This window comes from Mesoplodon bidens (genome assembly GCF_964165515.1).
Source record: "Mesoplodon bidens genome assembly, chromosome: 4".
In the NCBI taxonomy this organism is placed as follows: domain Eukaryota; kingdom Metazoa; phylum Chordata; class Mammalia; order Artiodactyla; family Ziphiidae; genus Mesoplodon; species Mesoplodon bidens.
Genome location: NC_138160.1, coordinates 108582123 through 108608138, shown reverse-complemented (window position 1 = coordinate 108608138; position 26016 = coordinate 108582123). Strand labels below are relative to the sequence as shown.

Here is a 26016-nt window from a genome sequence, read left to right as displayed (position 1 = left end):
CATAAGTGGAAATAGGAACATGTATGGAGTATCAACTCAATTTCTAAGTTTTTAGGTTTCCTGGAGTTTCTGTCTGTAAGCATTTAGTGCGAAAATAGCCACACAGGTTTTCACTGAATTTGGTCTGACTTAAAGTCAGGGCTATGTGATGTATCCCAGTTCTTCTTGCTGGGATCCTTGGAATAGGCGCTCAGGCAAGGCAGTCACCCCAAAGCAGCTCACGCTGGAGTCCAGCCAGAGGCCAGTGTGCCTTCGAGTCAGGAGAGACCCCCATGGGCAGAGGGATAAGTGGTTTCAAAGATGAGTTCAAAGCTAAAGATACATAAGCAGATATCCCCAACTGCAAGAATTAATTTGTTAGCTTGCTCTGCTAAAATGGGCCTCTGTAAGCAGCAGGCCCCTGGTAAGTAAGATGAAGCAGGGGTTTAATTTGAAAGATTCGAGATTCTTCTGTGCAGGGTTGAGCAGTCCAGCTGGTCTCTAATAAAACTGCTGACTTTCTTGCCTTGAACCCACAGAACACAGTTGGAATTTTAACTCAAATATATGGCAGTAAGAGAATTAAACAACCCATTGGGAACTAATAAAAGCAACAAGTTAGCAAAATAACAAGCATTCTAACAAAATGCAAAACGAAAGGCCACAAATCGTTTTTATCTGTCACTATAGGTATGAAATATCTTCAGTTATTCATATGATTGAGGGGGGAATATAGTATGAAGTATTTCAGACAGATTTAAGTGGGGTCCCTTGTAAAAAGACAAAAATGTTAGTGCATCAGATAACTTAAGTAATATTAAATTGTAAACCTACAATGTTGTTAATACTACTACCAATTTAAGAAAAATGATAGTTCTCGTAAGTGTTAATAATGAAAAAATTTTTTTAATTCAAATGAATACTTTCAGAAGTTTCCAGCCAGTTACCACAGAACATTTATAACATTCTGGTACGTGGACTGTACAGATTTAGGTAACATTCTCAAATATATGCAAGCATGACGATTATTCCAAATTGAAAATAAGGGAATATTATTAACATTTGCATATGATTACTTCTTAATATATGAAGCTTTGGGTTATGTGGTGTCAGCAACTTCTAGTTCCTTGTATGTCCTTTTCAAAATAACTTGAACATGGTTTAGCGAGGCTTGAGTCAGCTCAAAGTAGGTCTCAAACAGGAACATATTTTCAAAGTCAGATTACCTAAGCCTATAGAATTATGCTGTGATGTACGATTATAGCATATAAATGTGAAGTCTATCCTGGTGCTTCCAAAAATTTTACCTATTTAAAAATGTTCTTGTCAGTGGTATGTTTAAAAGCAATTTATTCAACTAATTGGTTTTGCCTGGTAATTTTTCTACCTAACACAGTGTCGAATACTATATTCATAGCAGGATCATTTTGTTAAATTATAACCTAACTCACATTCTCCATTAGGAGAGAAATACCACATATAACTGTCAGATTTAATTATAAAAGCAGATGAGCCGTTGAGGCAGAATTCCAAGTCTTTCGTATGTAGAAATAAAATAGTTATATTTATGTCATAGGTAGCCTGGTTATTAAGAATTTATTCATATACTTTCTCCCCATGAAATGAAGGCTAAGAATTTGTACATATTAGGCAATCATAGCACATTTCATATCCAGTAATTAAGAATTCTACATTTGGCAGTTTGGTTTAATTCTGAAACTATAATCACGATACAGAAATGTGCCTGGACTTCCGGGTAAGATGGCGGAAGAGTAAGACGCGGAGATCACCTTCCTCCCCACGGATACACCAGAAATACAGCTACACGTGGAACAACTCCTACAGAACACCTACTGAATGCTGGCAGAAGACCCCAGACCTCCCAAAAGGCAAGAAACTCCCCACATACCTGGGTAGGGCAAAGCGGAGAGATTCACGCACAGAGGATCGGTGCCGAGCGGCACTCACCCACCCGAGAGGCTTGTCTGCTCGCCCGCCAGGGCGGGCGGCGCTGGAAGCTGAGGCTCGGGCTTCGGTCAGAGCGCAGGGAAAGGACTGGGGCTGGCGGCGAGAACTCAGCCTGAAGGGGGCTAATGTGCCACAGCTAGCCGGCAGGGAGTCCGGGAAAACTCTGGAGCTGCCGAAGAGGCAAGAGACTTTTTCTTCCCTCTTGGCTTCCTGGTGCGCGAGGAGAGGGGATTAAGAGCGCTGCTTAAAGGGGCTCCACAGACGGGCGCGAGTCACGACTGAAAGCGCGGAGCCCAGTGACGGGCGTGGGACGCTGGGGCTGCTGCTGCCGCCGCCAAGAAGCCTGTGTGCGAGCACAGGTCACTGTCCACACCGCCCTTCCGGGAGCCTGTGCAGCCCGCCACCGCCGGGGTCCCGGGATCCAGGGGCGGCTTCCCTGGGAGAACGCACGGCACGCCTCGGGCTGGTGCAACGTCACGCCGACCTCTGCCGCTGCAGGCTCGCCCCGCACTCCGTGCCCCTCCCTCCCGCCCGGCCTGAGTGAGCCAGAGTCCCTGAAGAGGCTGCTCTTTAATCCTGTCCTGTCTGAGCGAAGAACAGACGCCCTCCGGCGACCTACACGCAGAGGAGGGGCCAAATCCAAAGCTGAGACCCAGGAGCTGTGAGAACAAAGAAGAGAAAGGGAAACCTCTCCCAGCAGCCTCAGAAGCAGCGGATTAAAGCTCCACAATCAACTTGATGTACCCTGCATCTGTGGAATACATGAATAGACAACAAATCATCCCAAATTGAGGAGCCAGGAGTCAGTGCTGTGCCTCTGAGGTGGGAGAGCCAACTTCAGGACACTGGTCCACAAGAGACCTCCCAGCTCCACATAATATCAAACGGCGAAAATCTTGCAGAGATCTCCATCTCAACACCAGCACCCAGCTTCACTCAACGACCAGCAAGCTACAGTGCTGGACACCCTATGCCAAACAACTAGCAAGACAGAAACACAACGCCACCCATTAGCAGAGAGGTGGCCTAAAATCATAAAAAGTACGCAGACACCCCAAAACACACCACCAGACGTGGACCTGCCCACCAGAAAGACAAGATCCAGCCTCATTCACCAGAACACAGGCACTAGTACCTTCCACCAGGAAGCCTACACAACCCACTAAACCAACCTTAGCCACTGGGGAAAGACACCAAAAACAACGGGAACTACGAACCTGCAGCCTGCAAAAAGGAGACCCCAAACACAGTAACATAAGCAAAATGAGAAGACAGAAAAACACACAGCAGGAGAAGGAGCAAGATAAAAACCCACCAGACCTAACAAATGAAGAGGTAATAGGCAGTCTACCTGAAAAAGAATTCAGAATAATGATGGTAAAGATGATCCAAGATTCTATTTCCCAGATCCAAAATCTTGGAAATAGAATAGACAAAATGCAAGAAACAGTTAACAAGGACCTAGAAGAACTAAAGATGAATCAAGCATCGATTAAAAACACAATACATGAAATAAAAAATACTCTAGATGGGATCAATAGCAGAATAACTGAGGCAGAAGAACGGATAAGTGAGGTGGAAGATAAAATAGTGGAAATAACTGCTGCAGAGCAAAATAAAGAAAAAAGAATGAAAAGAACAGAGGACAGTCTCAGAGACCTCTGGGACAACATTAAACGCACCAACATTCGAATTATAGGGGTTCCAGAAGAAGAAGAGAAAAAGAAAGGGACTGAGAAAATATTTGAAGAGATTATAGTTGAAAACTTCCCTAATATGGGAAAGGAAATAGTTAATCAAGTCCAGGAAGCACAGAGAGTCCCATACAGAATAAATCCAAGGAGAAATACGCCAAGACACATATTAATCAAACTGTCAAAAATTAAACACAAAGAAATCATATTAAAAGCAGCAAGGCAAAAACAACAAATAACACACAAGGGAATCCCCATCAGGATAACAGCTGATCTCTCAGCAGAAACTCTACAAGCCAGAAGGGAGTGGCAGGACATAATTAAAGTGATGAAGGAGAAAAACCTGCAACCAAGATTACTCTACCCAGCAAGGATCTCATTCAGATTTGATGGAGAAATTAAAACGTTTACAGACAAGCAAAAGCTGAGAGAGTTCAGCACCACCAAACCAGCTTTACAACAAATGCTAAAGGAACTTCTCTAGGCAAGAAACACAACAGAAGGAAAAGACCTACAATAACGAACCCAAAACAATTAAGAAAATGGGAATAGGAACATACATATCGATAATTACCTTAAATGTAAATGGACTAAATGCTCCCACCAAAAGACACAGATTGGCTGAATGGATACAAAAACAAGACCCATATATATGCTGTCTACAAGAGACCCACTTCAGACCTAGAGACACATACAGACTGAAAGTAAGGGGATGGAAAAAGATATTCCATGCAAATGGAAACCAAAAGAAAGCTGGAGTAGCAATTCTCATATCAGACAAAATAGACTTTAAAATAAAGACTACTAGAAGAGACAAAGAAGGACACTACATAATGATCAAGGGATCAATCCAAGAAGAAGATATAACAATTGTAAATATTTATGCACCCAACATAGGAGCACCTCAATACATAAGGCAAATACTAACAGCCATAAAAGGAGAAATCGACAGTAACACAATCATAGTAGGGGACTTTAACACCCCACTTTCACCAATGGACAGATCTTCCAAAATGAAAATAAATAAGGAAACACAAGCTTTAAATGATACATTAAACAAGATGGACTTAATTGATATTTATAGGACATTCCATCCAAAAACAACAGAATACACATTTTTCTCAAGTGCTCATGGAACATTCTCCAGGATAGATCATATCTTGGGTCACAAATCAAGCCTTGGTAAATTTAAGAAAATTGAAATTGTATCAAGTGTCTTTTCTGACCACAATGCTATGAGACTAGATATCAATTACAGGAAAAGAGCTGTAAAAAATACAAACACATGGAGGCTAAACAATACACTACTTAATAACGAAGTGATCACTGAAGAAATCAAAGAGGAAATTAAAAAATACCTAGAAACAAATGACAATGGAGACACGACGACCCAAAACCTATGGGATGCAGCAAAAGCAGTTCTAAGAGGGAAGTTTATAGCAATACAATCCCACCTTAAGAAACAGGAAACATCTCGAATAAACAACCTAACCTTACACCTAAAGCAATTAGAGAAAGAAGAACAAAAACACCCCAAAGTTAGCAGAAGGAAAGAAATCATAAAAATCAGATCAGAAATAAATGAAAAAGAAATGAAGGAAACGATAGCAAAGATCAATAAAACTAAAAGCTGGTTCTTTGAGAAGATAAACAAAATTGATAAACCATTAGCCAGACTCATCAAGAAAAGAAGGGAGAAGACTCAAATCAATAGAATTAGAAATGAAAAAGGAGAAGTAACAACTGACACTGCAGAAATACAAAAGATCATGAGAGATTACTACAAGCAACTCTATGCCCATAAAATGGACAACCTGGAAGAGATGGACAAATTCTTAGAAATGCACAACCTGCCAAGACTGACTCAGGAAGAAATAGAAAATATGAATAGACCAATCACAAGCACTGAAATTGAAACTGTGATTAAAAATCTTCCATCAAACAAAAGCCCAGGACCAGATGGCTTCACAGGCGAATTCTATCAAACATTTAGAGAAGAGCTAACACCCATCCTTCTCAAACTCTTCCAAACAATATCAGAGGAAGGAACACTCCCAAACTCATTCTACGAGGCCACCATCACCTTGATACCAAAACCAGGCAAGGATGTCACAAAGAAAGAAAACTACAGGCCAATATCACTGATGAACATAGATGCAAAAATCCTCAACAAAATACTAGCAAACAGAATCCAACAGCACATTAAAAGGATCATACACCATGATCAAGTGGGGTTTATTCCAGGAATGCAAGGATTCTTCAATATACGGAAATCAATCAATGTGATACACCATATTAACAAGTTGAAGGAGAAAAACCATATGATCATCTCAATAGATGCAGAGAAAGCTTTCGACAAAATTCAACACCCATTTATGATAAAAACCCTGCAGAAAGTAGGCATAGAGGGAACTTTCCTCAACATCATAAAGGCCATATATGACAAACCCACAGCCAACATTGTCCTCAATGGTGAAAAACTGAAACCATTTCCACTAAGATCAGGAACAAGACAAGGCTGCCCACTCTCACCACTCTTATTCAACCTAGTTTTGGAAGTTTTAGCCACAGCAATCAGAGAAGAAAAGGAAATAAAAGGAATCCAAATTGGAAAAGAAGAAGTAAAGCTGTCACTGTTTGCAGATGACATGATACTATACATAGAGAATCCTAAAGATGCTACCGAAAAACTACTAGAGCTAATCAATGAATTTGGTAAAGTAGCAGGATACAAAATTAATGTACAGAAATCTCTGGCATTCCTGTACACTAATGATGAAAAATCTGAAAATGAAATCAAGAAAACACTCCCATTTACCATTGCAACAAAAAGAATAAAATATCTAGGAATAAACCTACCTAAGGAGACAAAAGACCTGTATGCAGAAAATTATAAGACACTGATGAAAGAAATTAAAGATGATACAAATAGATGGAGAGATATACCATGCTCCTGGATTGGAAGAATCAATATTGTGAAAATGACTCTACTACCCAAAGCAATCTACAGATTCAATGCAATCCCTATCAAACTACCACTGGCATTTTTCACAGAACTAGAACAAAAAATTTCAAAATTTGTTTGGAAAAACAAAAGACCCCGAATAGCCAAAGCAATCTTGAGAACGAAAAACGGAGCTGGAGGAATCAGGCTCCCTGACTTCAGACTATACTACAAAGCTACAGTAATCAAGACAGTGTGGTACTGGCATAAAAACAGAAAGATAGATCAGTGGATCAGGATAGAAAGCCCAGAGTTAAACCCACGCACATATGGCCAACTTATCTTTGATAAAGGAGGCAGGAATGTACAGTGGAGAAAGGACAGCCTCTTCAATAAGTGGTGCTGGGAAAACTGGACAGGGACATGTAAAAGTTTGAGATTAGATCATTCCCTAACACCATACACAAAAATAAGCTCAAAATGGATTAAAGACTTAAATGTAAGGCCAGAAACTATCCAACTCTTAGAGGAAAACATAGGTAGAACACTCTATGACATAAATCACAGCAAGATCCTTTTGGACCCACCTCCTAGAGAAATGGAAATAAAAACAAAGATAAACAAATGGGACCTAATGAAACTTCAAAGCTTTTGCACAGCAAAGGAAACCATAAACAAGACCAAAAGACAACCCTCAGAATGGGAGAAAATATTTGCAAATGAAGAAACTGACAAAGGATTAATCTCCAAAATTTATAAACAGCTCATGCAGCTCAATAACAAAAAAACAAACAACCCAATCCAAAAATGGGCAGAAGACTTAAATAGGCATTTCTCCAAAGAAGATATACAGACTGCCAACAAACACATGAAAGAATGCTCAACATCATTAATCATTAGAGAAATGCAAATCAAAACTACAATGAGATATCATCTCACACCAGTCAGAATGGCCATCATCAAGAAATCTACAAACAATAAATGCTGGAGAGGGTGTGGAAAAAAGGGAACACTCTTGCACTGCTGGTGGGAATGTGAATTGGTACAGCCACTATGGAGAACAGTATGGAGGTTCCTTAAAAAACTAAAAATAGAACTACCATGTGACCCAGCAATCCCACTACTAGGCATATACCCTGAGAAAACCATAATTCCAAAAGAGACATGTACCAAAATGTTCATTGCAGCTCTATTCACAATAGCCCGGAGCTGGAAACAACCTAAGTGTCCATCATCGGATGAATGGATAAAGAAGATGTGGCACATATATACAATGGAATATTACTCAGCCATAAAAAGAAACGAAACTGAGCTATTTGTAATGAGGTGGATAGACCTAGAGTCTGTCATACAGAGTGAAGTAAGTCAGAAAGAGAAAGACAAATACCGTATGCTAACACATATATACGGAATTTAAAAAAAAAAAAAGTCATGAAGGACCTAGGGGCAAAACAGGAATAAAGACAGAGACCTACTTGAGAATGGACTTGAGGATATGGGGAGGGGGAAGGGTAAGCTGTGACAAAGCGAAAGAGAGGCCTGGACATATATACACTACCAAACGTAAGGTAGATAGATAGTGGGAAGCAGCCACAGAGCACAGGGAGATCAGCTCGGTGCTTTGTGACCGCCTGGAGGGGTGGGATGGGGAGGGTGGGAGGGAGGGAGATGCATGAGGGAAGGGATGTGGGAACAGATGTATATGTATGACTGATTCACTTTGTTATAAAGCAGAAACTAATTAAAAAAATTAAAAAAAAAAAAAAAAAAAGAAATGTGCCTAATAACATCGGCCCTCTCAATAACCTCTGTAACATAGTTAATGAAGTTTAATTTCCTGTGTGAGAGGCCTCCTCACTGAGACTGTATCTGCATCTTCCGTACTCTCACTGAGCTCCTGCAGATAAGCACTTCCCTGTAGCTGCTGTGTCCCAAGGGTACACCTAATTGCAAATGGGCCTGTTTCCCCACATGGGCTGAAACATAGACCTGTCAGGTATTAGGTAAACAGACACACTATGCTCCAGTGCAGTCATGAGAATTTGAAAGAATTCCACGGACCAAATGTGACTGGTGCCCAGGGTGACATTTGGATTATAGTAAAGCCCACAGGGGTCAAGCCACAAAATAGGTATCAACCAGATAGTTAAGAGCAAAATTATCGTCTCCAAAGTTAAAAGCACAGTCAAGCTTTGAATTTGTAAAAATGATAAGAGCAGCTGAAAGTATCAACCTGTAATTATCTTGCTGTCAGCCATTTATAGTATAACGTGAGTCATTAAACTAGTAAAACCTATGTCAGCTGATGCCTTGGTGCAAACCCATGTCAGAAGGCAAAGTCTGCACTTGATGCATTCTCAAGTGTTAAAAGTGTACGAGGTTATTGGTTCAGAAGGTTCAATTAAATAATGTTTATTTCAGTTATTTTCATTTAAGGTATTTAAATTTTTTATCTGTTTTTCTTTCCATATATAGTGAAGGCTTTGGGAATTGCTGGGAGAATGGATAAAAATATAGATATAAATAGAAGCTTTTAAAACGTTGACATCTAATTCACATACCATAAAATTCACATTTTAAAATGTACAGTTCAGTGGTTTTTAGTATATTCTCACAGCAGTGTGCAAACGTCAACACCACAACATCTTCATTCCCCCAGAAAGAAACCCCATACCCATTAGAAGTCATTCTCCATTTCTCCCTCCCCGCAACTCCTGGCAACTAGTAATCTGCTTTCTGTCTCTGTGAATCTGTCTGAAGTATAGGCTTTTGAAGTAACCTTCTGATAAGAGAATAGAAGAGTTCTTCAGTAGTCAACCTGCAAATATCTGTCCCCAGAGGCTGCCAGGGTATTCAGAAAAACCTAGTACAAACAGAATATAAAAGGGCAGGGCAAGGTTTTGTTTAAGTCATAATTTAGGGAGATTTGTTGGGTCTTGTTGTGTTTTTTTAAATTTCATAGGCTTTGCAAATCGACCATGAGGGTAAACATTTTAAAAATACGATTCTAGAGCTATCTCCCCTGTAAAATCATAAGTACTTTGAAACTCAGGCTCTTCTTTGCCCCACTGCCCCTACCCCTTGTAAGAGTCTCTTGCTTTATGTTCATAGATGAGAATGAGTGCTCCAATCCAAATGCCTGTGGCTCTGCTTCCTGCTACAACACCCTGGGGAGCTACAAGTGCGCCTGCCCCTCTGGGTTCTCCTTCGACCAGTTCTCCAGTGCCTGCCACGACGTGAACGAGTGCTCGTCTTCCAAGAACCCGTGCAATTACGGCTGCTCCAACACGGAAGGGGGCTACCTCTGCGGCTGCCCACCTGGCTACTACAGAGTGGGACAGGGGTAAGGCCCTCCACCTCCCCGCACACAGGAAGGCTAGCGTGGTCCAGCTCAGGCTGCCCTCCCTGTGTTCAGGCCGCCTGGCCGCCCGGCACTCAGGAGGGGAGTGCACGGTGATTAAAAGCCCACAAGGGAAAAGCATTGATCGGGGCACTTAGGGAATGTGAGGAAGCACATGGAAGAAGAAGCACATAGAAGAAGGCATGTGGATTACCTCCTTTGTGGTGAGCATAAGACACGAACATGTGTACAGGTATCACTCTCTTGCCTCTTAAAATGGCCTGAGTGGATTCAGTTGGATCCCTCAAGGCCAGAGACAAGCAGTTGTCTAAAAATGCTATGGCTCATGTGTTGTCAGAGACACCTGAGTTAAGAAGTACAAATGGAAATGGCTTCACCCCAGATTCTTCTGTGAATTTTGGCAGGTGCTAGCTCCATGCTCCCTGAGGAAGGAGTTGTTCCTCTCTTTGCTCATCTGGTTTTTTGTTGCACAGAGAGGATGTGCCTGGTTGGGGTGACACTGTCTCCACAAGGCTGGGTTCCCTCCAGCTAGTCACACTTTCCCAAGTGCGGCTGTCTCAAGTCCTATCAGCTGCAGATGAGGTGCTGGCCACCTGCTTCCTTCCTTCAAGGAAGTCAGTGCTCGGCAGCATAGAAGATAAGAGTTTAGGAGTCAGTCAGGGTCACCCTCCTCAGAAGGAGCAGTGTGTGAGTCAGACACTGAGGGTCGTGGACTAGTATGTCCACTGTGGGTACATAATAATGCTTGAAACAAAAGTCTCAGTGTAGACAAGGGTCATTTAGAGCCAACTGGCTGAGTCTTTCACTAACCAGGATTGGAGTTCAGAAATCTCAGTTGGTAAAGCAGAGAGCTTTGTTGTGAGCAGCAAACATAGGCTTCAGGCTTTTGAATCAAAAGAACTTCTGGCACTCTCTTTGGAAATTCATACTTTGCTTTTATTTTCTTGATTTAACTACACATAGTGCTTCAGTCTAATTAGGATAGAAAATTGGGGAAACTTGAGGCTCACTCTTAGAAGAATTTTGCTGTTCAAAATAAAGGAGAATCTCACGTATTAAGTGTTGAAGAAGAGAGTTACCAAGACTATTAGGTTTTTATATTTATGATCTTAGGGTTTGCTTTGTGGGTTTCTTATTTTGGAAAAATCTCTGCTCTACCTCTGGAAAACAGTAGTCAACATTATAATGAAGTCTAACATCACCTTGCATCCTATTGCAAATAGCCACTGTGTCTCAGGAATGGGATTTAACAAAGGGCAGTACCTGTCAATGGATGCAGAAGTGGATGAAGAGAATGCTCTGTCCCCGGAAGCATGCTATGAGTGCAAAATCAACGGCTACTCTAAGAAAGACAGCAGACAGAAGAGAAGTGTTTATGAACCCAAACCCACTGCTGTGAGTAACCTCTCTTTGTTTTGTCACCAGATTTTATCCATATGGAGTCACGTATATTTTGCAGTAAACTTTTATGTAGGTTTCAGCCTCAGTGAAGCTAAAACTGGCATGAAATTTATTGGCTAAATTCATGGACACACTATGGCAGAGACAAGTAAATTAAAATTAGAGGCATTTTTAGCTCAAAACACAAGGACTGGGGGACTTTAAGATTCACAGTTTCAGATCATATGTTTTCATTTTTTGATTTGTGCCAGAAGGCAATAATATGTCCTTCTAGGAAATAACTATTTTGAAATGATTCAAAAACCAAAATTATTTTGAATCTGTCCAATTCTGTTGTGTACATATGTAGTACACTGGGCTGATTTTAATTTTCAGTAGGTAAGCCAACTAGGTCTTATATTGTAATATTTATAAGACAGGTGTTCCTCCCATAAAGAGTTTATCTCCACCTAACTTATATTTTGTAAGGAGCTGAAGATCTGAATTGCCTGCTGCTGCTATGTCTTTGCTGTTCATAGTAGTTAGCAGAGTGGTTAAAGGGGCGGGCCACAGACTTCATGATTTTGAATATGTTCCCTGATCCTCCCTACTTACTACCCATGTTACCTGGGCCATTTTACTTAACCTCTCTCTACCCCAACTTCTTCACCTGTGAAATGGGAATAAAAATAATTACCTCTGAAGGCTGACAAGAAGATTGAGTGATTACTGTGAAGCTCCTGGAATGGTGCCTGGCATAAGCATCCTACATGTTCTCTGAACAGTACCCGGTATCTGGAGATGTTTTCCCCCAGACATCAGGGAGAGTACCATCCTTGTCAGTTAGTGTTACTGCAGAATTTCCCATCAAAAAATGTAGTCTTCAACTCACTGGCCGTGTGAATTGGGCAATTTGTTTCAGTTTTCTGGGCCTCAGAACCTTATTTGTAAGACTAGATAGGCTTTGCTAGCCAGAAAGTCTCTGGTTCTATTTTATAATAATAAATAGGCCAGCATTACATTTACCTTGCAGAGACGGAGGTGTCTAACTGATATTTAAATATGGCAACTGAGATATTCATCAGGTATCCCAAACTACAAATCCAGAAATTCTGCTCATAAAACCTTCCCATCGTAGTTCTGGGGACAGGATTTTGTCTGCACACTGATGGGGCCACTTCTGCACCACTTTTCTCAAGTTCTTGGCAGGCGCCCACTCAATGCATTGATTTTTTTTTTTTTTTTTTTTGCCTGTCTTACTGAAAAAGCATTCCTAAACCTCCCGTACCGCTGACTGAGGGAGACTTGGTTCATCTGGGCCGTGCTCCATTGGCTTTTTACCAAAGCTGGTTCAAACCTGAGCCCTGACGACTCTGCAGGTCCCTCCCTCTGCACTAACAGCTCCCAGCAAAAACACTCACTCATGGTTTGTGACCATAAAATCAACCTGGGCCTTCAGAGTGAAGAGCCCTCTGGGGACAGTCCCTGCTGTTAGATAACAGCTGCACTTCTCGTTTTAACTCCAGAAAAAAAAAAAAATTACAGTCATTTCCTAAATTGTATCTTGTTTATTACTAATAAGCATGATATTCCATAAACTCAACAAAAAAAACTTGAAATATGAGTGCTCCCCATAGGCCCAGACCTGTAACTTTACCTGGATAAGGCTGAGTGAGAAGTCATAAAGATTTACAGGGCATACTCTGTGGAATTGACCTTTTCTCCCAGCCGACAGTAAGTTACAAGCAGAGTGCAGAGGGGCAGAGATACATCGTCCTTGTGGCTGCACCCCGACAACAGGCTCCTTTCGAGTCATCTACCTGTGCTGTCGAAGCTCTTCCCACATCGTTTCCTGCTCTTTCTCCAGGTTGAACAGATCAGCCTGGAGAGTGTCGACATGGACAGCCCCATGAAAATGAAGTTCAACCTTTCCGGCCTTGGCTCTAAGGAGCACATCCTAGAACTCATGCCCGCCATTGAGCCACTCAACAACCACATCCGCTATGTCATCTCCCAAGGGAATGACGATGGCATCTTCCGCATCCACCAAAGGAATGGGCTCAGCTACTTGCACACGGCCAAGAGGAAGCTCGTGCCTGGCACATACACACTGGAAGTCACTAGCATCCCTCTCTACAAGAAAAAGGAGCTTAAGAAACTGGAAGACAGCAATGAGGATGACTACCTCCTAGGGGAGCTCGGGGAGGCTCTCAGAATGAGGCTGCAGATTCAACTCTATTAACCCCTTGCAGACTTGGTTCCAGGCTCAAATCCCTGCACAGCCAGCCTTCAGAAGTCTCTGAGAAATCAATGACTAATTTTAAAGAGGAAAAAAAAAGACTTTTATTTCTTTCCTCCCTGTCTCAGACTTTAGAATGTTGACCCTCACAGGGAGTGATAATTAGACTCTGGTATGGCCAAAGATTTGAGTACAGAGGCAACCGTGGTTACTGTATTTTCTATATAACTTCACTTTAAAATATATTAAAAAAAACCCTAAATATTCAAGAGATCAGCATATGGCACTAAATGCACAAAAATAATGTGAGCTTTTTTTTTCCTGTTAGCAGTCTGTAACACTTTGGGTATTTTGCTATAGTTGCTAATTAAAAAAATATAGATGTTTATTTATTTTTAATGCAGTAATATATGGAGAAATGAACAAACTATGTAAACAAAAAGGGAAACTCACTTGTTTTTCTTTAGATTTATAAATTTGAGCTATTTCTTTTAGAGGTGCTTTTTAAAAAATTCAGTAGATTCAAGAGGTGTTTCCGTTGGTTTTCTGCCAGTCATCCAACTGGTACACATCTGATTATTTTAAAGGAAGCCTCACAGAGCTGAACGGGCAGTGTAATCAATGTGTCATTAGATCCTTTATAAAGGAGATCAAAGCCAGAGCAGCTCATTGTGATGATATTTCACATCACCAGACACACCAGGCAACAGAAGATGAAGCACAACCACTGTAGCAAAATACCTTGACTGCTTGTGAGACCAGTAGCGTTGCAGGCCAAACCGTACTGTATTTCCTTCTCATAACCTCAAGGAAGCACATGTGCTACCCACAACACCTCATTCTTACCCAGGGCATGCTGCATACTTGTGGTACTGTAGGCAGCTGAAGAACTGCTGTTCCTTCGGAAAGGAACACCTGGCGTTCTGTAGTGTTTGGTGCTGTCTTAGATTAATGGTGCATTTATTATGTTCAAGCTATTTCAGGATTGCCATATGTGCAAACAAATCATGCAGTACAGCCAAGGAATATATGTTGTTTTTTTTTAAATCCAATTTTTTTAGAATTTTCATTAATACTGTAGTTATACACCATATGTCTCGTTTTATCATAGCCTATTGTGTATGAAAGATGTTTGTACAATGAATTGATGTTTAGTTTGCTTTAGTCATTTAAAAAGATATTGTACCAGGATGTGCTAATAAGAGTACGTCCCCGCGTTCTTCTCAACCCAAGAACCTGTCCCTGGACCAGTGACCAAACCTCATATGTGAAATGGCCAAAGCACATGCAGGCTCTGGGTTGTTCCTCTCACACCTGTGCTGACCAAAGATTAGTCACCAGTTAGATCCAGTTTGGGACTTTGTTTTGTTTTCTAATAACTAAAAAAACAGACAGTGTAAATTTGTAATCAAGTGTTTATGAGGAAAAACTTATGGCTTTTGGTTTTGTTTGTTTTCGTAGGTCTGTGTATCAAATATGACACTTTTCTTGCAATAAAGCTTATTTTGGGGTAGCTTTCCGACTGAGAGTTTTATGGGACTACAACCCCTGTTTTGTTTGTGGGAGGGGCTGGGGGCTTTGCTTACAGGGACCTGTATGAAAGTACCAGAAGGAAAGCCAGGCACATTTACAAGAAAACAAGCGACTGCTGCCAAGTCTGTGACAAAAAGTAGGCAGGAGTGTTCAACTGACAATTATAATGTAAGGTCATATTCAAATTGAAGGACATAGTCAAGGCAGTTGGTTGTTCACTTCTGTGCAGACTCTCAGCCTCCAAGGACCCATCTTCCTAGAGACCTCAGAATCTCTTCACTTCATCCTCACCTGTGGTTTGGGTGCCATTGTGTTAAAGCACCCTAAAACACCTGTGAGGAAGTGAAACATTCTCTTAAAGAGTCTTCCTTCTTAGGGTTTTCCTGAACTTGAGATTTTAGGCAAAAATATGCAGCAGGCATACCCCAGGCCAAATGGCACCTTCACCAAAAATAACAGGAAGAGAGCTTCCTGTCTCTTGCAGTGTTGTACACTGTCCTCACAGGACAAGTGTATAGATAGGAGAAATCGTTTAACAGAGACTCTCTTCTGATACACAGCTGAAATGAGAATAGACACGTCTCTGAAGTTAATTCCATACAAAGTTTGAGAATATGTGTGCTGAAATTTTTCATCCAAGGAATAAGAAAACAAGGAAATACTATGACTGATCTTAATGCTGTTCTTAGCCAACCAGAAATTAGCTGCATGGAATAAGGGAAGTATTTGCCTTGAGGCATCCTTTAAAACTTAACATGCGTCTTCAGTTTCATCTGGCATCTGTTACTGGTACAGCGTGAGTGCTGTAATATGAAATTACCTGGAACCAAATTTGACTGAATGTTGAGCAACAGCACTCTTAGTTTAGCTTTAACCTGCTCTGGAGGAAGTTCGAGAATCCACACCATTAGGTGCTTTACACAGAAGAGAAAAAAAAAAAATCATTAGGTGCTTTACACAGAAGAATGTACTAGAAGGAAATGACTACTTCAAGATGCTCCTTCCAAGAAGAACCGTTTTGGGCACGTCTGAGAGCTTTATTGCAACTCTGTTATTGTGAGCACTGACACAGCTGTGATTAGTTTGTGCCTCTCTGGTAACTAAATGCTAATGATATATCCTGTACCATTTGGTCTTTCTCATTAACTGTCCCCTCAGAAATTACCTTGGCTAAGTTACAGAAAACTTCACACAAGACTAAATTAATAATGTAAGCCCAGACATATAAACCAAGTCCAGCAGGTACATGTAATAGTAAAATAATAAGCAATAATTTGGCCTTCAGCTGACATGAATTCCTTTTCCACTAGCATTTAGATTTGGAGCTTTTAAAAATTTAGACCAGTTTAGTACATTTTATTTTGTCCCTTATTTGTGGTAGGTGAATGTTGGTTACATTTGCACATGAACATTGAAAATAATTTAAGGTAATATATAAGGATTTTACTGTAAATTCTAACATCTGCCCTATTTCATTATCTAACAATATCAAACAGGATAATTCATAGATCTGTCCCTTCTAAGGTTTTGTTTTGCCTTCTTGGTTCAAGAATAAATGCTTATGGTAGAAGGTGGGGAACACAACTAAAATTTACAGAACATCAGTTTGAGACCTACAGACCTTTTGGTTCATATCCTTAATGCTTCAAGGGAAATGAGTCAATTCATATGTTAAATTGAACCATGAGGAATTGCCAATATTTGGCCATGTTTGACTTACAAAATGGTAAGTTCACATGGTTCGATAGATAAGTAGTTCAGAAATATTCATGTTTCTCAAGAATAGGCTGGAAATCTGAAAATTTCCCTTCTCTTTGAAAGAATCAATTCTGTTCACTTCTTTCCATGCTGCTTGTGGCTCATTTGAACTTCTAATTTACAATAGTCCACAAGAGAATGAAAGTACATAATTTATTCAAACAGCCACTTTCTTTCATGCTCCGAAGACTTTGGAAAGAGTCTAAATCACACATCTTTGGGGCCTTGAGGGGATTACTGGAAACTGTTTAAAGACAAAGACAAATCCATTGGGAAAGGTTAAGTATAGCCCATGTTTTTTAAAAAAATAAAGGGGAATCTTTAGGAATCATTACTTCTAAAGAGACAGGAAAGATGGTGATTCATTAACACCCCACAGGAAGTGAAGGTGACAGCTGTTTTGCAATCTCAGCCAAGCCTGCCTTTGATATCTAGCTTATGGTTCTATTTTATTTTATTTTTTTAGCATGATAGCTTTCTCAAATAAATACAAAGCCGTGGTTTTCTTGCTTAATAAGAAGTACGTGTTTCTGACCTTAGTTCTCTGTGAAGATCCATTTGATGTACAGAGCGAGAGTCCTGAAACACAATGAGCAGCTCACTAAATTCAGCATTTCAGCCACTGAGACAGTATCACTTTGCAGGTAAAAGAAAGAGATCTTCAGACCAGGCCGGCCTGAGTTTAGCAAGTGGGAGATAGGACAAGCTCACCAACTCCCTTGGATATGCTGTCCCCTCTGAGATCCTATCTGCCCTACTTTTGGACGGATGGGTGGGTAGAAGCCTCCTGGGTGTCCTGGTGTGATGTGCAAGGCACTTTTATTCATGTCCAATTAGTTGTAAATGAAAGAGGAGTTAAAAGGAAGGACTCAATCCAACAAGCTACACAATGTCCCTGAACCTTGGTTTCTTTCCTAGGATGATGCTTCCCTGCAGTGTGGCTGAGAAAACAGAGTGAGATGGTCCAGGCAGCGCAGTCAGCGGAGGGCTGAGCACACAGCAAGCATGAAGTAACCGTCAGCTGTTCTTCTTCCTCTTCCTCCTCCCACCGTGCCTACAGCCACAATATGCTCACCTCCATATTCACATAAAACTCCTTCCCAAGTGTGGCCCTGAAATTACAACCTTCCCACTGAACTGTATGGGATAACTAGTATCCAGGACGTGTCCCCTAAGTGGTCTGTACCTCTAGGGAGAAGTCCTGGTGTGGTCATGAGAGTTTACAGTCTCCACTGTGCTCTTCACTTACTGGAGTCACCAGCTACAGCCCTGGAAGTTCAGGCCACCAACACAGCCAGAGCCCTCCTATCTACAGATGCCTAGGAAACCAAACATGAAGGAGAACACAGACATCTAATAATCGTTTTTAGAATGATGTAGTGCCATGGAAAGTCAGAGCTACAGAGGCCTTTGGAAACCTACTCATATGTACATGTGAGGAAACTGAGGCCCAGAGTCGTAACCGAGCTAACTGTACTGCTAGTTTCCACCCAGGTGAGACCAGAACCCTGGCTGCACGGTTGTAGTCTGTATTCATACTTCCACTACATGGTCAGCCTACTTGGATCTCTTTTAAACCCTGAGGATATAGGCCAGTTCCCATGGTTTTGGCACACATTGAATCCAAAAATGTTTTCCAAGCACGATTCAAGCACTGCTTTTTGTTTTGTCCACCCCACCCTCTGTGTAACTGCACCCACTCCTCTAGACCAGAGGTTTGTATACACACTAGAATGCCAAGATACTAGCTGCTACAGAGTAGACCCCACGTAAACCATGCACTGCTTTAAAAGCACACTAGAGCTCTGACTTTCAAAGGGTTAAATGTTTTATTTAAACCAGACCTTCAAAACATTAAAAAAAAAAAAAAAACACATACACTTTTGTTTCAGTAAGAACACTTAAGGAAAGCACACTAGTTGCTTGTGTTGCTTAATTGTCATTCTTTTCCTTTTCCTGTGAGCCTAAGAAAGATATTACTAGATTAAGCTGGCTTACTTTTGAAAGAGCCAAGAACCAACAGCTCATATTAGTCACCCCCGTAAGGGCTGCAGATGAAATGTCAGGATGTAGTGTAGACATTTTGCAAAGGAAAACAGGAAAACGCTTTACACGATTTTGAGAGCAAACCATAGGGAAAGTGAGCACTACTAGCCTTCCCCAGACGACTACTGCTACATGTGTGAGTTCCATTAATGAAATAGCAGTGAAGGCTGTGAATGGCCAATTCCTGAGAAACATGTCAAAAAAGAAGCCCCTTGGCCTGCTCAAGCTCCTAGGTTTCTGCTCCTGGGTTTACCGCCTTCCTTCCACACCCCAGCACCCCTGTACTGAGGGAACCCATTCATGCAGGGATGAAATTAGAGCCTCGGGCCTGTGCATTCATGAAGGTAAGGCCTGAGGCAGAGTCTAAGACCCATGGTCATGTATCAGCACCTAGGAACTCAATGTGAGATGAATCTGTACCTTAGTCATTCTGGTAATTCACAGAGCCAAGGCCAGAAAATAGTCAATGAGTAAATGAAAGAAGGGAGAGGATTCTAAGACTCTCCATAAGATCTACTGTCTTGGGTAGTAGTGGATGGCCACAGAACACCACGGACCACCTGGGGAGCTGGGCCTCGTCCAAGGAATGGGTGATTTCATAGTAATGATTTCACTGGACATCATCTGGACAGATTTCTGGGGGTCACTCTGGAGGTATCTTACCTTCTCTCTGGAGGACTTTCTTGATTTATGCTGCTTTTCTTCACCTTCTTAGGGAGCTTCATAGATCTTACCCAAGATGATAGTAGATTGAAAGCTCTTTGGGAAGGCTGACTATAATTTGGATTTGTCACATGAGGGGACACCCCCGTCCAAACCTGAACTGAAGCTGCTGTTGCTTCTGTAGTGTCGTGGGTGGGAGAAGAGGCCCAATAACTTCTTTTAGTAAAACACAGATTACACACTTCTTGTTTTTGAAACAAACTGATTGTGTGAATATTTGTTGGGTAGTTATTACCCAGTCCTAAAAAGATTTTCCCTCCAAAAGCCTACAGTCAATTCAGGGAAACAAGATAACCACGTAAGATTATGAAGTGGTATGTGGTTAAGGGCCGAGACAAATGCCCCAGACTTTTTTTTTTTTTTTAAGTCTTTATTGAATTTGTTACAATATTGCTTCTGTTTTATGTTTTGGTTTTTTGGCTGTGAGGCATGTGGGTGGGATCTTAGCTCCTGGACCAGGGATTGATCCTGCACCCCCTGCACTGGAAGGTGAAGTCTCAACCACTGGACTGCCTGGAAAGTCCCCCAGACTTTGCCTTGAAAAAGCAAGTGGCCATTGAAATGTAGAGCTACTGGAGATGGTCTTTTGGAGATGGTGAGAATTGAGCTGGACCTTGTAGAATGAGGCAGATTTGGATACAAGGTAGAAAGTTGGAAGGATTTTCTCGAGTATAGAATAAGATGAACTAACCTTGGAAGTGATAGCGTGGATGGCCTATTGGAACACAAAGAAAAGATAGGCCAATGGGTCTTGAATTATGGCACCATAAAGAACAAAAGAGAAGATTATTAGGTAGTATGGGGCTTAGACATGAGGAACCCTGACGGACTTGCTGAGCCATTTGGACTTTATCCTTTAGTCAATAGCTAGTGATGGTCATTGGTGTATGGATGAGAGTTGATGGAGAAGAGAGGACCTAGGACCAAGCCCTGGGAAATAGAATATAAGGAGCTGTCAGAGCATCTGGGAGAAAGAGAAAGGAGAAGTGATAAAGACCAGAAGAGAGGAGTATCAAGAATACCTAGATAGGAAGGTATTTAAGAAAAGTATCGTGAAAATCTTTTGCTAACAAAATCAAATCTTCTATGCGGCTGCTTCCTGCTAGCTATCCATTTTACATTTGGTAGTATTTATAAGTCCATGCCACTCTCTCACTTTGTCCCAGGGATAGGAAGGGTGGGAGGGAGATGCAAGAGGGAGGAGATATGGGGATATATGTATACGTATAGCTGATTCACTTCGTTATAAAGCAGAAACTAACACACACCATTGTAAAGCAGTTATACTCCAATAAAGATGTTTAAAAGAAAATCAAATCTTCTCCTTTCCCACCCATATCTACTCACCACATCCTCCAATCTTCATCTCTTCCTTCACTTTAGTCACTTTGTTGCAAACAATGACAAAATAAATGGTTTACATGATCCTTGTCCACCTGGGTATCTGAGAGGTAACATGGCAGCGTGGGAAAAGGGTAGCCTTTGAGGCAAAAAAAAGAACTGCGTTTGTATCCTGGCTGCCACTCATTCACTGGGTGGCATCAGTCAAGTTATGTTAAGTTTTCTAAGTTTCCGTTTGTGGCACATCTGCATTTTTTGCCTTTCCAGCATCCTTTCCCAGTGCTTTGTGACAACATACCAATTTTACTTTGGGTAACTACCCAGCCACCATCGCATACAGTCATATTAGGACTTCAAGGATTTCCACTTGCCCCCGTTAGATTCTCTCTCCACGAAACTTGAGACTTGACCAGAATAATGCAAGAGCATTATTCCATTCATCCAAACAGTACCCCAATGACAGTGTGGGTCAGTTCCAGCAATCTAGATCCCAGGAACTATTCCCTTCTATCTTCTTTCTAAGCCTGATTCCTCAGTTTTCCCAAAATTCTCTGAGCTCTCCTTTCAATCAGTTACTTTAATTGTTAGAACAAGTTGTTGCTTTCATCTTAAGAATGCTAATATCCACCGTACTCCTAGGATTATTATGAGGATTAGAACTGTGGAACTCTCCAAGCATAGGACATAGAATACAGCTGCTTTAATGATGTCAAGAAGAAGGAACGGAGTTTTTCTCAGTCCCACCTCTGGTGCCCTCTATTACTATGAATATCTAAGCCAACTGGGTTCACCGTTCACAAGAGCTCTGCCAATTTCATTCATTATTTCTTGCATACTCCCCATCTCTCTGGTTTAGGCAGGATGGAGTTGGGTTGGGCACACTGGACTCCATCCCAGAAGAGGGAAACCACAGCCAGGCCTCTTTGTTTCTGAAGTGCACGTTGGCGTCTGCTCGGCCCAGGAGGTAAACTTTTACATTTCACAAAGGACCAAGGAAAACTGCAGTAAGAACCATTCATCATCCCCGAGGATTATGCCCAACGGCCCCAAGAAGCCTGGATATAGCCCAGCTAAGTAAAAGAGATAAATTAAATGCTGTCAGCTACTTTAATTGTTTCTTTCCATGCTGTCATCCTTTGCTTTTCCTGCAATATTCTGCTAAACTGTTTCATGAGCTGATTGAGGACATGCACGTGAAATGTTGTGTCGAATAAATAATTACACAAGATGTTTTTGAAAGAATAAATGCATTTAGCCTAATAAAACTAATTCACATCTTAAAAAGCCAGCTTCTCCAAATGCCAGTTATGTCAGCTAACTATTTCTCCAGCAACCTAACGATTTAATTCTTCACCCTTGTCTCCTTGGTCCTGCTACACACAAATGGTTTTCAGAATAGAAAAAAAAAAAAAAAAAAAAGCTTTCCGGTGTCTGTTCTACACTTGTTTCTATCTACTTGATGTATCTACCTTTTCCTCATATTTGTTTTAGAGCAAAAACAAAATAGAGGAATGATATCAACCAGGCCCCAAAAGTTTATATATCTGTAAGTTCTCTTTTGCTGTTGATAGTAAAAGCAATTCTGTTTTATAGCATAGATCTTGTCCGCAAACTATAAATATCCACTTCCCTCACTTCTTCAAGTCTCTTTTGAGGGCTGATGAAGGAAGGGAAAGCCATTGACACATGGGTATCTCTCCAGAGTGTTCTTAATAGCAGCCATTTCTGCCGCAAGGAACCTAATTGCCTGATTGCTTGATCCTCTTCAAAAGAGGAAACTGAAATCATTTTGGAATCAGAAAAAGCCAAGATGAGGAGTTGTGTTGCTGAGCCCCTGGCCCTGACTCCATCCAATAGCTGTCCCCTGACAAATCCTCAAACAAATCATGCCTCCTATGTAACATACAAGCCTGAATATCAGGCAATCCCAAGTGTAAGCAAGCTCCCATTTTCCCAACTGAGACTATTAAAAAGGGAGAGAGAGAGTGAGTGCAGGGCCAAATTGAATCTATAAATGTTAGGAACTGTATAAAATAATAACGTTTACTTTCTGTTTTCCAATTTAGTTACTCACCTATTTAAATATGGTATAATATCTAAAATAATATATTGATTTAACATAATTTATTTCTCTACACTCACATTTTTTTTCTTTTTTTTTTTTTTTGCCGGACATGGGCCTCTCACTGTTGTGGCCTCTCCCGTTGCAGAGCGCAGGCTCTGGACGCGCAGGCTCAGTGGCCATGGCTCACGGGCCCAGCTGCTCCGCGGCATGTGGGATCTTCCCAGACCAGGGCACGAACCCGTTTCCCCTGCATCGGCAGGCGGACTCTCAACCACTGCACCACCAGGTAAGCCCTATAATCTATTTTTATTTACATTCCTTGCATGCATATTTGCCCTTTGTATGTGCTGCACTTTTTAAATCGTTTAACATAGGTTTCCAAAGTATGCTATCTCCAATGTCACCTAAACTGTTTTTTTTGTTTGTTTGGGGGCTTTGTTTGTTTTTTATTTTTGATTTTAGTTTTATTGGAGTATAGTTGATTTACAATGTTGTAAATTTCAAGTGTACAGCAGAGTGATTCAGTTATACATATAATCATTCTTTTTTAGATTCTTTTCTCATATAGGTCACCTAAACTTTTGAGATACGGCACTTTTCCAGTGAGGCTGTACTGCAATTTTTTTCTCAAGCTACAAGTGCTCATTTGCATGGTATTAGGACAATTGATTATTTTCATTCATCCTTTGATGTATATTCATGATCTTAACAGAGAAATCACTCATCATGTTGCTTTTTTAATGGTTATTAAAAAGCACCTTTAAAAGATAGTAAGGGGCTTCCCTGGTGGCGCACTGGTTGGGAGTCCACCTGCCGATGCAGGGGACGCTGGTTCGTGCCCCGGTCCGGGAGGATCCCACATGCCGCGGAGCGGCTGGGCCCGTGAGCCATGGCCGCTGAGCCTGCGCGCCCGGAGCCTGTGCTCCGCAACGGGAGAGGCCACAACAGTGAGAGGCCCGCGTACTGCAAAAAAAAAAAAAAAAAAAAAGATAGTAAGAAACTTGCAATTATGATATACCGCAGGAATAATTACTTAACCTATTAAATTTATTTTCCTTAAAAAAACACTACACCTCTATCAGGTGACCTTTATAAAAACCAAAGTTATCATTGATTGAAGTCATTTCAGGATAATGTAACTTCTCCAAACTTGTACTTTATTCATAATGAAGTTATTGGATGTACAGCCCATCAAATAAGGAAAATTTATAAAATTAGCACAAGTAAACAGCATCCTGCAGTATATGCTTGGCCAAATATAGTAACCATCTATCATAAACTTAACATTTCTATGCATGAATAAGTAAACCAAAACACTGTAATTAAAATTAATGTTCATATATATTAACCAGTCAACAAAGAAACAGTAATTTCATGGTTGGTGCTTATTAATATTATATGTTTCCTGGAAAGAGGGTTTTTTGGCTCATTATTTTAACTCAGTCTGAGAATCTTTTATTTTTTAAATAGCTTTTTAAAATTTCTAAATTAAAAAAATATTTTTAAAATTCACTATAGAATATTTAGAAAATATAAGTTATGATGGCACCCCCAAAATGTCCCCACTCTAATCCCCAGAAACTGTATGTTACTTTACGTGGCAAAAGGGACTTTGCAGCTGTAATTAAAGCTAAGGACCTTAAGATGGGGAAAATATCCTGAATTATTCAGGTGGGCCCAATGTAATCATTTGAGTCCTTAAAAGCAGAAAATCTGCTATAAACTGAATTTTTGTGTGTTTGCCCATATCCACCAAATTCATTTGTTGAAATCCTAACCCCCAAGGTGATGGTATTTGGAGGTGGGAATTTCGAGAGGTGATTGGGTCATGAGAGTGAAGCCTTCCTGAATGGGACTAGTGCCGTTATAAAAGAAACCCTAGAGAGCTTTCTTGTTCCTTCCTCCATATGAGGACAAGCAAAAAGACCACCTTTTTGGAGGAGGTCACAGCAGTAATCCAGGGGAGATATGGTGGAGGTGGTGGGAAGGAGATACGTCTGAGGTAGAGCCCACACAGTTTATTGATGAGATAAGCATGGAATATTAAAGGAAAAATAAAGGAGTAAAGGATCATGTTGGAATAAGGAGCATCTCTGAATGATGACTGAGCCTGACAAAGACGGCCACTGTTGTCCTCTGTGCCAGGACAGGCTGGCCCCATGGGAAAAGCCTTTGCTGTCATTGAACCAATGACATCATGAAAATACCAGAAAATTTCAATGTGTCCCTTTTTAGTTGCCCAGGTAGGAGCCACACAAAAGATAGAGTTTGTTGGAATTAATTTCTTTAAGCCACCATGCATTTCTTCCAAGCTAGAGACTTAAATTGTCTTTTCCTCCAGGTTGATGTGAGTCCTGTTGGGACATATTTGCCCATCAGGAAGCTGTTACCCCAGAGTATGGCTTGGTTTGGCATCAAAATTATCTAATAAATGGATAGAAAAAATATTTTCTCCTAATTGCCATCTCCAATGAAGATGCATAATATTTAGAAGTCATGTGGGCTTTATCGAGCAAAGAAGATGTAACCCAAACATAAGATTTCCCCAATGGTCACTTTGCTTTCAGAGTCCTCCTCTGCTCTGCACATCCATTCCACGTGCAGAGCGTGAACCAGGCTCTTAGAAACAAAGTGCCACAACTTATCTTGTTCCCCATATCCTCATACAAGGAGAAAAAAAACATTCAAGAAATTTGCATCAGTAAAACATCACCACCATGTGGTTATCCTTTCACAGAAGGCAAGGAAAAGGGCTGATAGAAAGATCTGGCAATACACAGAATAAGATAAGTTATAGGAAACAGTACTGGTAACTTCAGGAGAAAGAAAGGACATGCATTGGAAAGCAATTAGTAGACATCCTTATAGCCTTCTGTGTCTCTTGTCCAATCCTGGTTCTGGAACCAGCAGCAAAATGAACCCCTCCTCCAACCTGCTCCCAAATAAAAAGGCACTTCCTCCAAAAGAGGAGATGAGAAATTCAAT

General features: G+C 41.0%; 1 protein-coding gene across 1 annotated transcript in view; it reads left to right on the top strand.

The window, feature by feature from the left end:
* The window catches only part of FBN2 (fibrillin 2), a 235335-nt gene extending 220257 nt beyond the window's left edge, over nucleotides 1–15078 (top strand). The window contains exons 63-65 of the mRNA XM_081231423.1: nucleotides 9697–9928; nucleotides 11170–11341; nucleotides 13194–15078. Of these exons, the coding sequence (XP_081087549.1) occupies nucleotides 9697–9928; nucleotides 11170–11341; nucleotides 13194–13568 (779 nt within the window). The 3' untranslated portion in view covers nucleotides 13569–15078. The remainder of the gene's footprint in view (nucleotides 1–9696; nucleotides 9929–11169; nucleotides 11342–13193) is intronic.
* Nucleotides 15079–26016: the final 10938 nt, after the last annotated feature.